We start from the raw sequence: 13,143 nt of genomic DNA on the forward strand, positions 1-13,143 counted from the left end.
GATAGACACCTCTCCTGAGGCAAGGGTAACAAAATAAAAAATGAACTATTGGGACTTCATCAAGATAAAAAGCTGTAGCATGACAAAGGAAACAGTCACCAAGACTAAAAGGCAACTTATGGAATGGGAGAAGACATTTACAAATGACTTAAAAGATAAAGGGCTAGTATCCAAGATTTATAAAGAACTTATCAAATTCAACACCCCAAACCCAAAAAAATCCAGTCAAGGAATGGGCAGAAGATATGAACAGATATTTCCCCAAAGAAGATATACAAATGGCCAACAGACACAGGAAAAAATGCTCACCATCACTGGGCATCAGAGAAATCTAAATCAAACCTACAGTTGGATCCCACATCACACTGGTCAGGATGGCTAAAATTAACAACTCAGGAAACAACAGATATTGGTGAGGATGGAGAGAAACCCTCTTACACTGTAGGTGGGAAAAAACACTGGAGCAGTCGCTCTTGAAAACAGTTTCCTTGGGGCACCTGGGTGGGTCAGTGGGTTAAGCCTTCAGCTCAGGTAATGATCTCAGGGTCCCAGGATCAAGTCCCACATCAGGCTCTCTGCTCAGTGGGGAGCCTGTTTCCCCTCTCTCTGTGCCTGTCTCTCTGCCTACTTGTGAGCTAGCTCTTTCTTTCTCTGTAAATAAATAGATAAATAAATAAATAAATACATAAAATCTTTAAAAAAAGAAAACAGTTTCCTAAAATTAAAGAGACCCAGCAATTACACTGCCAAGTGTTTATCCAAAAGATAAAATCATACTGATTTGAAAGGGCCATGTACCCCAAAGTTTGTAGCAGTCAAGTCCACAATAACCAAAATATAGAAAGAACTCAGATGTCTGTTGACAGGTAAATGGATAAAGAAGAAGTTGTATATATATGAGATGGAATATTACCCAGTCATCAAAAAGAATGAAATCTTGCCATTTTCAATGACATGGCTGAAACAAGAGGGTATCGTGCTAAGTGAAATAAGCCAGTCAGAGAAAGACAAATATCTTATGATTTCAATCATATGTGGAATTTAAGAAACAAAACAAATGAACATAGAGGAAGGACAGGAAAAATAAAAGAAGGCAAAATCAGAGAGGGAAAAAACTATAAGAGATCTAAGAACTCTAAGAAACAAACTAAAGGTAGCTGGAGATGAAGTGGGTGGGGGAATGGGGTAATCGGCCATTGGGTATTAAGGAGGACACTTGATGTAATGAGCACTAGGTGTATATGAAATTGATCAATCACGAAACTCTACCTCTGAAACTAATAATACACTATATAATAATTGATTTTAACTAAAAAGATGTAGTATACACATACAGAGAGACAAACACAGTAGAATATTATTTAGCCATAAAAAAGCACTCAGTAATGTATACAATGTATACAATTTTATCACTATATTGTACACACAAAACATTAGTAACTACACTACAAGTAAACTATATTGGAATTAAAATTTAAAAGCTCAATTAAATATAATTGTAGAAAGATACTAAATCAAGAAAGACCAGGCTGGGTAAGTAATTTTCTTAGAAATAAAGAAAAAAGAAGGAAAACTAATCAAGTAAATAAATAATTAAATAACCTAAAATTTGAAACTGGATTTTTCAAGGAGGTGAGGAAGCAGGAAGCAAAACACTTCTGTTTTTTATTATTATTTTTTTATTTAATTTATTTTTTTAATTTCTTTTCAGTGTTCCAGAATTCATTGTTTATGTACCACACCCAGTGTTTCATGCAATACGTACCCTCCATAATACCCACCATCATGCTCACCCAACCTCCCACCCCCCAGCCCCTCTAAACCCTCAAATTGTTTTTCAGAGTCCATAGTCTCTCATGGTTTGTCTCACCCTTCAATTTCCCCAACTCCCTTCTCATCTCCATCTCCCCAAGTCCTCCATGTTATTCCTTATGCTCCACAGATAAGTGAAACCATATGATAATTGACTCTCTCTGCTTGACTTATTTCACTCAGCATAATCTTTTCCAGTCCTGTCCATATTGCTACAGAAGTTGGGTATTCATCCTTTCTGATGGTGGCATAATACTCTATAGTGTATATGGACCACATCTTCCTTAGCCATTCATCCATTGAAGGGCATCTTGGTTCTTTCCACAGTTTGCCTACTGTGGCCATTGGTGCTATGAACACTGGAGTACATATGGCCCTTCTTTTCACTAAATCTGTACCTTCGGGGAAAATACCAAGGAGTGCAATTGCAGGATCATAGGCAAGATCTACTTTTAATTTCTTAAGGAATCTCCAAACTATTTTCCAAAGGGGCTGAACCAACTTGCATTCCCACCAACAGTGTAAGAGGGTTCCCCTTTCTCCACACACACACATTGTTTACTGTCTTGTTAATTTTGGTCATTCTAACTGGTGTAAGGTGGTATCTCAATGTGGTTTTGATTTGAATCTCCCTGATAGCTAGTGATGATCATTTTTTCCATGTGTCTGTTAGTAATTTGTATGTCTTCATTGGAGAAGTGTCTGTCCATGTCTTCTGCCCATTTTTTTACATGATTATCTGTTTTGTGTGTGTTGAGTTTAAGGAGTTCTTTATAGATCGTGGATATCAGCCCTTTGTCTGTATTGTCATTTGCAAATATCTTCTCCCATTCCGTGGGTTGCCTCTTTGTTTTTTTGACTGTTTCCTTTGCTGTGCAAAAGATTTTAATCTTGATGAGGTCCCCAAAATTCATTTTCACTTGTTTCCTTTGGTTTTGAGGACATATCTTGAAAGAAGTTTCTGTGGCCGATGTTGAAGAGGTTACTGCCTATGTTCTCCTATAGGATTCTAATGGATTCCTGCCTCACATTGAAGTCTTTTATCCATTTTGAGTTTATCTTTGTGTATGGTATAAGAGAATTGCCAAGTTTCATTCTTCTACACATAGCTGTCTAATTTTCTCAGCACATTGAAGAGACTGTATTATTTCCACTGGATATATTTTTCTGCATTGTTGAAGATTATTTGACCATAGAGCTGAGGGTCCATATCTGGGCTATCTACTCTGTTCCACTGGTCTATGTGTCTGTTTTTATACCAGTACCATACTGTCTTGGTGATTACAGCTTTATAGTAAAGCTTGAAATCAGGCAACGTGATGTCCCTAGTTTTGTTTTTCTTTTTCAACATCTCCTTAGCAATTCGGGATCTCTCCTGATTCCATACAAATTTTAGGATTATTTGCTCCAGCTCTTTGAAGAATGCCGGTGGAATTTTGATCAGAATGGCATTGAAAGTATAGATTGCTCTAGGCAGTATAGACATTTTAACAATGTTTATATTTCCGATCCATGAGCATGGGATGGTCCTCCATCTTTTTGTGTCTTCTTCAATTTCCTTCATGAGTGTTCTCTAGTTCCTTGAGTACAGAACCTTTACCTCTTTGGTTAGGTTTATTCCCAGGTATCTTATGGTTCTTGGTGCTATAGTAAATGGAATCGATTCTCTAATTTCCCTTTCTGCATTTTCATTGTTAGTGAATAAGAAACCAAATGATTTCTGTACATTGATTTTGTATCCTGCCACATTACTGAATTGCTGTATGAATTCTAATAGTTTGGGGGTGGGGACTTTTGGGTTTTCCATATGAAGTATCATGTCATCTGCAAAGCAAGAGAGTTTGACTTCTTCATTGCCAATTTTAATACCTTTTATTTCTCTTTGTGTCTGATTTCTAGGACCTCTAATACTATCTTGAACAAGAGTGATGAGAGTGGGCATCCTTGTGTTCCTGATCTCAATGGGAAGGCTGTCAGCTTTTTCCCATTGAGGATGATATTTGCAGTGTTTTTTTCATAGATAGATTTGATGAAGTTGAGGAATGTTCCCTCTATTCCTATACTTTGAAATGTTTTAATCAGGAACTGATGCTGGTATTTGTCAAATGCTTTTTCTCCATCAATTGAGAGAACCATGTGGTTCTTCTCTCTTCTCTTATTGATTCGTTTTATCACATTGAATGATTTGCTAATGTTGAACAAGGCTTGCAACCCAGGGATAAACCCCACCTGGTCAGGGTGGGTAATCTTATTTTTTTTATTTTCAGCATAACAGTATTCATTGTTTTTGCACCACACCCAGTGCTCCATGCAATCCGTGCCTTCTCTAATACCCACCACCTGGTTCCCCCACCCTCCCAGCCCCCCCCGCCCCTTTAAAGCCCTCAGATTGTTTTTCAGAGTCCATAATCTCTCATGGTTCACCTCCCCTTCCAATATCCCTCAACTCCCTTCTCCTCTCCACCTCCCCATCTCCTTCATGTTGTTTGTTATGCTCCACAAATAAGTGAAACCATATGATAATTGACTCTCTCTGATTGACTTATTTCACTTAGCATAATCTCTTCCAGTCCGGTCCATGTTGCTACAAAAGTTGGGTATTCATCCTTTCTGATGGAGGCATAATACTCCACAGTGTATATGGACCACATCATCCTTATCCATTTGTCTGTTGAAGGGCATCTTGGTTCTTTCCACAGTTTGGCGACCGTGGGTGGGTAATCTTTTTAAAATATAGTTGGGTCCTATTAGCAAGGATCTTGTTGAGAATCTTGGCATTATATTAATCAGGGATATTGGTCTGAAATTCTCCTCTTTGTTGGGGTCCGTTCCTGGTTTGGGGATCAGGGTAATGCTAGCTTCATAAAAAGAGTCTGGAAATTTTTCTTCAGCTGCAATTTTTTGAAACAGCTTCAGGAGACTAGGTATCATTTCTTCTTTGAAAGTTTGGTAGAACTCCCCAGAGAATCCATCAGGTCCTGGGCTCTTGTTTTTTGGGGGTTTTGATCAGGGCTTCAATCTCATTACTAGATATCGGTCGATTCAAGTTCTCCATTTCTTCCTGATGCAGTTTTGGAAGTTTATAGTTTTCCAGGAATGCATCCATTTATTCTAGGCAGCTTAACTTATTGGCATATAACTGTTGATAATAACTTCGGATGACTGTTTCTATTTCCTTGGTGTTAGTTGTGATCTCTCCTTATCATTCATAATTTAATTAACATGGGCCTTCACTCTTTTATTTTGGATTAGTTCGGCCAGTGGTTTATTGATCTTATTGATTCTTTCAAAAATTAGCTTCTATTTCCATTGATGCATTCTACTGTATCTATAGTTTCTATCTCATTGATCTCTGCTCTAATATTGATTATTCCCCTTCTTGTGTGTGCAGTTGGCTTAGTTTGTTGTTGATTCTCCAGTTATTTAGGGCGTAGAGACAGCTGGTGTATTCTGGATTTTTCCTTTTTTTTTTTTTTTTTTTTTTTTGGAAGGAGGCTTAGATAGCTATGTATTTCCCTCTTAGGACCGCCTTTGCTGTATCCCATAGGTTTTGGTCTGAAGCGTCTTCATTCTCATTGGTTTCCATGAATTGTTTAAGGTCTTCTTTGCCCATTTTTTGATATGATTGTCTGTTTTGTGTGTGTTGAGTTTGAGGAGTTCATTATAGATCCTTGATATCAACCTTTTGTCTGTACTGTCATTTGCAAATATCTTCTCCCATTCTGTGGGTTGTCTCTTTGTTTTCTTGACTGCTTCCTTGGCTGTGCAGAAGCTTTTGATTTTGATGAAGTCCCCAAAGTTCATCTTCGGTTTTGTTTCCTTTGCCTTTGGAGACATATCTTGAAAGAAGTTGCTGATATTGAAGAGATTACTGCCTATGTTTTCCTCTAGGATTCTGATAGATTCCTGTCTCACATTGAGGTCTTTTATCCATTTTGAGTTTATCTTGTTGTGTGATGTAAGAGAATGGTCGAGTTTCATTCGTCTACATATAGCTGTCCAGTTTTCCCAGCACCATTTATTGAAGAGGCTGTCTTTTTTCCACTGTATATTTTTTCCTGCTTTGTCGAAGATCATTTGACCATAGAGTTGAGGGTCCATATCTGGGCTCTCTACTCTGTTCCACTGGTCTATGTGTCTGTTTTTATGCCAGTACCATGCTGTCTTGGTGATCACAGCTTTGTAGTAAAGCTTGAAATCAGGTAACATGATGCCCCCTGTTTTATATTTGTTTTTCAACATTTCCTTAGCGATTCAGGGTCTCTTCTGATTCATACAAATTTTAGGATTATTTGCTCCAGCTCTTTGAAGAATACCGGTGGCATTTTGATTGGAATAGCATTAAAAGTACAGATTGCTCAACACACACAAAACAGACAATCATATCAAAAAATGGGCAGAAGATATGGACAGCCACTTCTCCAATAAAGACATACAAATGGCCATCAAACACATGAAAAAATGTTTATCATCACTAGCCATCAGGGAGATTCAAATTAAAACTACATTGAGATTTCACCTTACACCAGTTAGAATGGCCAAAATTAGCAAGACAGGAAACAACATGTGTTGGAGGGGATGTGGACAAAGGGGAACCCTCTTACACTGTTGGTGAGAATGCAAGTTGGTGTAGCCTCTTGGAGAACAGTGTGGAGATTCCTCAAGAAATTAAAAATAGAACTTCCCTATGACCCTGCCATTGCACTACTGGGTATTTACCCCAAAGATACAGATGGAGTGAAAATAAGGGACATCTCTGCCCCAATATTTATAGCAGCAATGGCCACGGTCGCCAAACTGTGGAAAGAACCAAGGTGCCCTTCAGTGGACGAATGGATAAGGAAGATGTGGTCCATATACACTATGGAGTATTATGCCTCCATCAGAAAGGACGAACACCCAACTTTTGTAGCAACATGGACGGGACTGGAAGAGATTATGCTGAGTGAAATAAGTCAAGCAGAGAGAGTCAATTATCATATGGTTTCACTTATTTGTGGAGCATAACAAATAGCATGGAAGACATGGGGAGTTAGAGAGGAGAAGGGAGTTGGGGGAAATTGGACGGGAAGGTGAACCATGAGAGACTATGGACTCTGAAGGGGCGGGGGGTGTGAGGTCGGGGTACCAGGTGGTGGGTATTATAGAGGGCACGTATTGCATGGAGCACTGGGTGTAGTGCAAAAATAATGAATACTGTTATGCTGAAAATAAAAAATAAATTAAAAAAATAAAAAATAAATTAAAAATAAAACGTCTTCTTTGATCTCCTGGTTGATCCAAGCATTCTTTTCTTTTTTTTTTTTTTTTCCAGGACCTTGATCCTAGGGCCCTGGAATCATGACCTGAGCTGAAGACAGAGGCTTTAACCCACAGAGCCACCCAGGCGCCCCTTGATTAACAGTTTTCTTATGTAATTGGCTGCTCCCATACCGGCGACAAAAATATTTACAATTGTTAGATCCTCTTGGTGGTTAGTCCCTTTAAGAATGATGTAGATATGAGGAAGTGGTGATGCAACATGGGGGCTTAAGTGGGTAGGAGAAGAATAAATGAAACAAGATGGGATTGGGAGGAAGACAAACCATAAGTGACTCTTGATCTCACAAAACAAACTGAGGGTTGCTGGGGGGAGGGGGTTTGGGAGAAGGGGGTGGGTATGTGCTTTGGTGAGTGCTGTGAAGTGTGTAAACCTGGTGATTCACAGACCTGTACCCCTGGGGATAAAAATATATGTTTATAAAAAAATAAAAAATTTAAAAAAAAAAGAATGGTGTAGTGCCCTGCTCTATCTCTGACTACAGTCTTTAGTTTAAAATCTAATTTAACTGATATTAGAAGGACTACCACAGCCTTCATTTGCGGCCCATTGGCATGAAAGATGCTTCTCCATTCCTTTACTTTCAGTCTGGGTGTATCCTTGGGTTTGAAATTGGTCTCTTGTAGACAACATATGGATGGGCCCCATCATTTTATCCAAACTGGATCCCTGTGTTGTTTTATGGGTGCATTTAGGCCATTCACATTGAGAATGATTATTGAGAGATACGTTTTTATTGACATCGTGTTACCTTTGAAGTCTATGTTTCTGTAGATTGTCTCCATATATTTCTGTTCAATGATATTCTTAGGATTTTTCCTCTTTTATAGAACCCCCCTTAATATTTCCTGCAGTGTCAGCTTGGTGGTCACATACTCTTTTATTTTTTTTAATATTTTATTTATTTATTTGAGAGAGAGACAGTGAGAGAGAGTATGAGTGAGGAGAAGGTCAGAGAGAAAAGCAGGCCCCCCATGGAGCTGGGAGGCTGATGCGGGACTCGATCCCGGGACTCCAGGATCATGACCTGAGCCAAAGGCAGTCGCCCAACCAACTGAGCCACCCAGGTGCCCTCACATACTCTTTTAAACCTTGCCAGTCTTGGAAGCTCATTATCTCTCCATCCATTTTGAATGTCAGTCTTGCTGTATAAATTATTCTCGGCTGCATGTTCTTTCCATTTAGTGCCCTGAATATATCTTGCCAGCCCTTTCTGGCTTGCCATGTTTCTATGGACAGCACTGTTATTTGAAGGGCTTTCCTCTGCATGTAAGGAATTTCTTTGCCTTAGCTGCTTTCAAGAGCTCCTGTTTACAATTATGATTAATCATTTTCACTATCAGGGGTCTTGAGGTCTTTCTAGATTCTATAATCTTAGGGGGAGACCATTCTGCCTATAGTACATGAACTCTGGTTCCATTCATGAGATTGGGAAATTTTCATGGAGAATTTGCTCAACCAACTATATCTTCTAGTCTTCTTTCTTTCTCCTCCCCCTCGGAAATTCCAATAATTCTGACATTGAAATGTTTCATGGCATCATTTATTTCCCTAATTCTGTTTTTGTGGCTTCTAAGCTGTTTGTTCCAGGCTTCCTCCTGATCCTTTTTCTCTATCTGCTTGTCCTCTAGATCACTAATTCTAACTTCTGCCTCATTTATCCTAGCTGTTAGAGAATTTAGATCAGATTGGAACTCATTGAGAACATTGTGAACATCATCCCTGGTAGCTTTCACTTCTGCCCTATTCAATTTAATTTTGTCATCAAGGGCTTTCTCCAACCTAGCTATTTCCTGGATAATTATTAGCTTGAATTCCCTTTCTGACATAATGTCAGATATCCATAATGTCCATATCCAGTAGCTCTGATGCAGAAGGCCCAATCTCTGAATTTTTCTTCTGTTGGGCATTCCTCCTCCTAGTCATTTTGGTGGGAGATGGCTGAGCGGATGTGTAGCTGAATGTGTCAACCATGGTGCAGATAAGGTGCACCTTGGAACGTTTTTGAGCAATCAAGAGTCCCCACTCAAAATAAAGAAAAAAGAAAAAAAAGAGAGAGAGAGACAGGAAAAAAAAGAAATATAAAAGAGAAGGCTTGGCCCAAATGGGCCCCAAGGTAAGATTTTTGAAGTATACAAACAAAAACAGACAAATAGAAAGACCAACAAAAGTAGATGACAAGAGAAAAATAAATAAATAAATAAGAACCTCATCAAAAAGAACCCCAAGTATAAGACTTATATACTACTAAGACAAAAACAAAGACACAGAGACACTGACAGAAGAAAAAGATGGGAGAGTGGTTATAAATTATCCATGTGGGTGAGGAAGGTTTTTTGATTCTTTCTGGATGTATCTTGATATCTTTGTTATAGGACTCAATTTTCCTAAGATAAAGGGGGATTAAAAACTGAAATACAATGTGAGGGTTTTGAAGGGGTGGGGATGGGAAGTTGGGTCAGCCTGGTCGTGGGTATTATGCAGGGCATGTAGTGCATGGAGTACTGGATGTGGTGCATAAACAATGAATTCTGGTACACTGAAAAGAAATTTAAATAAATAAATAAATAAATAAATAAGTTATTGACACTACAGACAAAGGGCTGATATCCAAGATCTATAAAGAACACCTCAAACTCAACATGCAAAAACCAGGTAATCATGTCAAAAAATGGGCAGAAGACATGAACAGACACTTATCCAAAAAAGACATACAAATGGCTAAGTGACACATGAAAAAATGTTCATCATCACTAGCCATAGGGAAATTAAAATCAAATCTACATTGAGATACCACCTTAAACCAGTTAGAATGACCAAAATCAACAGGACAGTAAACAACATGTTTTGAAGAGGATGTGGAGAAAGGGGAACCCTCTTCCACTGTTGGTGGGAATGCAAGTTGTTGCACCCATTTTGGAAAACAATGTGGCAGTTCCTCAAAAAAGTAAAAATAGAGCTTCCCTCTGACCCTGCAATTGCACTACTGGGTATTTACCCCAAAGATACCAATGTAGTGAAAAGAAGGGCCTGTACCCCAATATTCATAGCAGCAATAGCCACAATCACCAAACCTTGGAAAGAGCTGAGATGCCCTTCAACAGATGAATGAATAAAGAAGATGTGGTCCATATATACAATGGAATATTACACAGCCATCAGAAAGGATGAATATCCAACTTTTGTATCAACATGGACTGGACTGGAGGAGATTATGCTAAGTGAAATAAATCAAGCAGAGAGAGTCAATTATTATATGGTTTCACTTACTTGTGGAGCATAAAGAATAACATGGAGGATTTTTGGAGACATAAAGAAAAAATGAATTGGGATAAATTGGAGAGGGAGATGAACCATGAGAGGCTGTAGACTCTGAGAAAGAAACTGAGGGTTTTGGAAGGGAGGGGGTGGGAGGATGGCTGAACCTTGTGGCGGGTATTAAAGAGGGCACATATTGCATGGAGCACTGGGTGGTGCATAAATAATGGGTCTTGGAACATTGAAAAAAATAAAATTAAATTAAGATGTTAAAAAAAAAAAAGAAGTGAGAACAATTCCTCATTATAATCCTTGTATTAGGAAACCCACTGTGGAAAGAGATTTCAGGGCAGTTTCTTTTTACTTCCTCCAATAAAATCTTGGAGATTTTTTTTTTTTTCTGTCCTCCTGTTGTTATTTTTAACAGTCAAAGAGATTTAGGAAAGGTGTAAATCCAGCTCTCCACTCGCTGAGGACAAAATCACTTTAACAGCTATAGGTTTAGCCACAGAAGAACCACTCAGCTTCTAAAAACCAGGCAAACAATTTAAATTGGCAATATGGCAGCAGTATAACATTGAGGACACATTCCCCACTTAACGGAGAAAACTCAGGAAGGACCACATGGAGGAACAGAAGACAAAAGTTTCATGGTTTGCTGGGAATGTCAAAGAAAATCATATAACAGATGAGATGAGGTTTGTCAGTCACCCTACTGGTTTCAAGGGCATGCTGTGGTCATTGCTGTTCCCGTGGAATAAGTCACTCCTTGCAGAATGCACCAGCTCAAGTTTAATCAGCCTCACAATAGCCTAGGAAAAAGCGTCATTATGTTCTCCCATAAAAATTGGGCACCTGAAGCCACAAAGCTTAGAGGAAGAACTATGGGTTACACAGATAAGAAGAGAACCAAGAAATTGTACCCATAGGGAGGGGAGGAAAGGAGATACCAAGGGGAAAGAGAAATGAAGTCTATTGAGCAGCCCATGGTGATCTGGTGATCAGAAAAGGAGGTGGTCACTTTGGTCACTGAAGTCCAAGGCTGATGTATCCGCATGTGACAAGGTTCAGAGACCACCTTCTCCTACTACTCTTCACTGCCAGCCTCCTCATCGCTGTCCTTGCCCAGAGGAAATTCCCTTGTGGGCTTCTGAGTTGCACATATCCAAGTCTCCATGGCACAGTCCTGGCTCAGAATTGCCTAAATCAAGACACAGGAGGAGAAATTACCACACATCTTTTATCAATCTCCCTGTTCCCTTCCCTCACTAGCTCATCCAAGTCTAGTGTTGCTCAGGAAATATTCAAGAAACAAGCATATTACTTTTCTTCTGCTTCATTTACAAGCACAAGGCCACCCAAGGCACCTCAGTGTAGCCACCCTGTTCAAGACAAATATCTGTCATGTTTTTGATTGAAATCTAATAGTGATAGTACAAGCTACAGTAGGGAGCCAGCTGAAACCAGTACTATCCCCTATCTAACCTCCCTGTCTTCTTTCATCCCTGTGACCAGTCCCTACATCCATCACTGAGCCACCTAAACCTTTAGGGTCCTCATGCTGCAATAAAATAAAGTACCTTATTAACTAAAATCAAAAGTTATGGCTCTCTTCCCTGTGGCTTTGTACTTTAAATCATGACCTGGTAAGAACAATGGCAGACATGAATGAAAGATCCCACTGGAATTTTGACCACCTTAAGTAGATAATGTGTTAATTCACATTTTGCTGGTAACTGAAGTATGGGATGGCTTTGATGGACCCTGGTCCCAACTCTTTATAGCATTCTCAGTTTTGTTCTTTACTTAGGGCCCTTCTTAACCACCCAGTATAAGAGCGGAAGTGGTTAGTAAACAAGGGAAAATAAGGAAGAGCACAAACGAAAAATAAAGGTGAAAATGGGATCAGAAAATATGACAAAGCAAAAAAGACTTCCAAAGATGGAGGAAACAGCATACGATGAAAAACAATGAGAGAAAGGGAGATCAAAAACAAACAGAAGATTATTATTCATTTCTCAGAGTCCACAATGAATCTTGGAACACTGCATCAAAAACTAAAGATGTATTTTATGGTGACTAACATAACAGAATAAAAATTTTTTAAAAAAATATTATTCTTTTAACAACAGTCAGAGTCTCTTACAAGATTTTCCTCCTTGGCTGGGGGGCTTCTCAGGTAGTAGCAGAGAGGAGCATAGATGATGTTGATGACCCCAATAATGACCATAAGCCACGGGAAGCCAATGGCATGCACAATGGCACCTCCAGTGGATGGGCCTGTGAGGAATAAAGCAAATTCACAAGTGTTTATTGGCCCCTGATCACAGAGAAAACATTAGGCAAGGAGCAATGGGTGACCCTGAGGATGTCCCAAAGTCAAATATCTCCAGAACCCTAGGATAATCAGCCGTCTGGCTTTACTCTCATCTGGTAAACAATAGATAAGAGAAAATGGGAAACCAAGTCCTGTGTGCTCCCCTCTCTCCTGCCAACATACCTATGGCGAATCCCATACAGAAAGCCACATCAGCTATGGCATAGACACTTCCATACACCGAGGTGTGACGCAGGTCCACCAAGTGTCCCATGATGGGCATCACAGAGGAATCAACCATGCCTGTGGCCAAAGGAAACAGGACACTGTCAGCTCCACCCACAGTACCCTCCCTTTTTTGTGGCACCATTCTTTCTTTTTTTTTTAATTTATTTTTTATTTTCAGCATAACAGTATTCATTATTTTTGCACCACA

The 13,143-nt window shown here is 39.2% G+C and overlaps 1 protein-coding gene across 1 annotated transcript in view; it reads right to left on the reverse strand.

The window, feature by feature from the left end:
- Positions 1-11,438: 11,438 nt before the first annotated feature.
- The window catches only part of SLC18A1 (solute carrier family 18 member A1), a 24,254-nt gene continuing 22,549 nt past the window's right edge, over positions 11,439-13,143 (reverse strand). Inside the window, exons 13-15 of the mRNA XM_059407335.1 lie at positions 12,891-13,010; positions 12,537-12,670; positions 11,439-11,591 (exon numbers count right to left, since the gene is read on the reverse strand). Coding sequence (XP_059263318.1) covers positions 11,478-11,591; positions 12,537-12,670; positions 12,891-13,010 — 368 coding nt within the window. The 3' untranslated portion in view covers positions 11,439-11,477. The remainder of the gene's footprint in view (positions 11,592-12,536; positions 12,671-12,890; positions 13,011-13,143) is intronic.

Source organism: Mustela nigripes, chromosome 1 (assembly GCF_022355385.1).
Source record: "Mustela nigripes isolate SB6536 chromosome 1, MUSNIG.SB6536, whole genome shotgun sequence".
Taxonomy (NCBI): Eukaryota; Metazoa; Chordata; class Mammalia; order Carnivora; family Mustelidae; genus Mustela; species Mustela nigripes.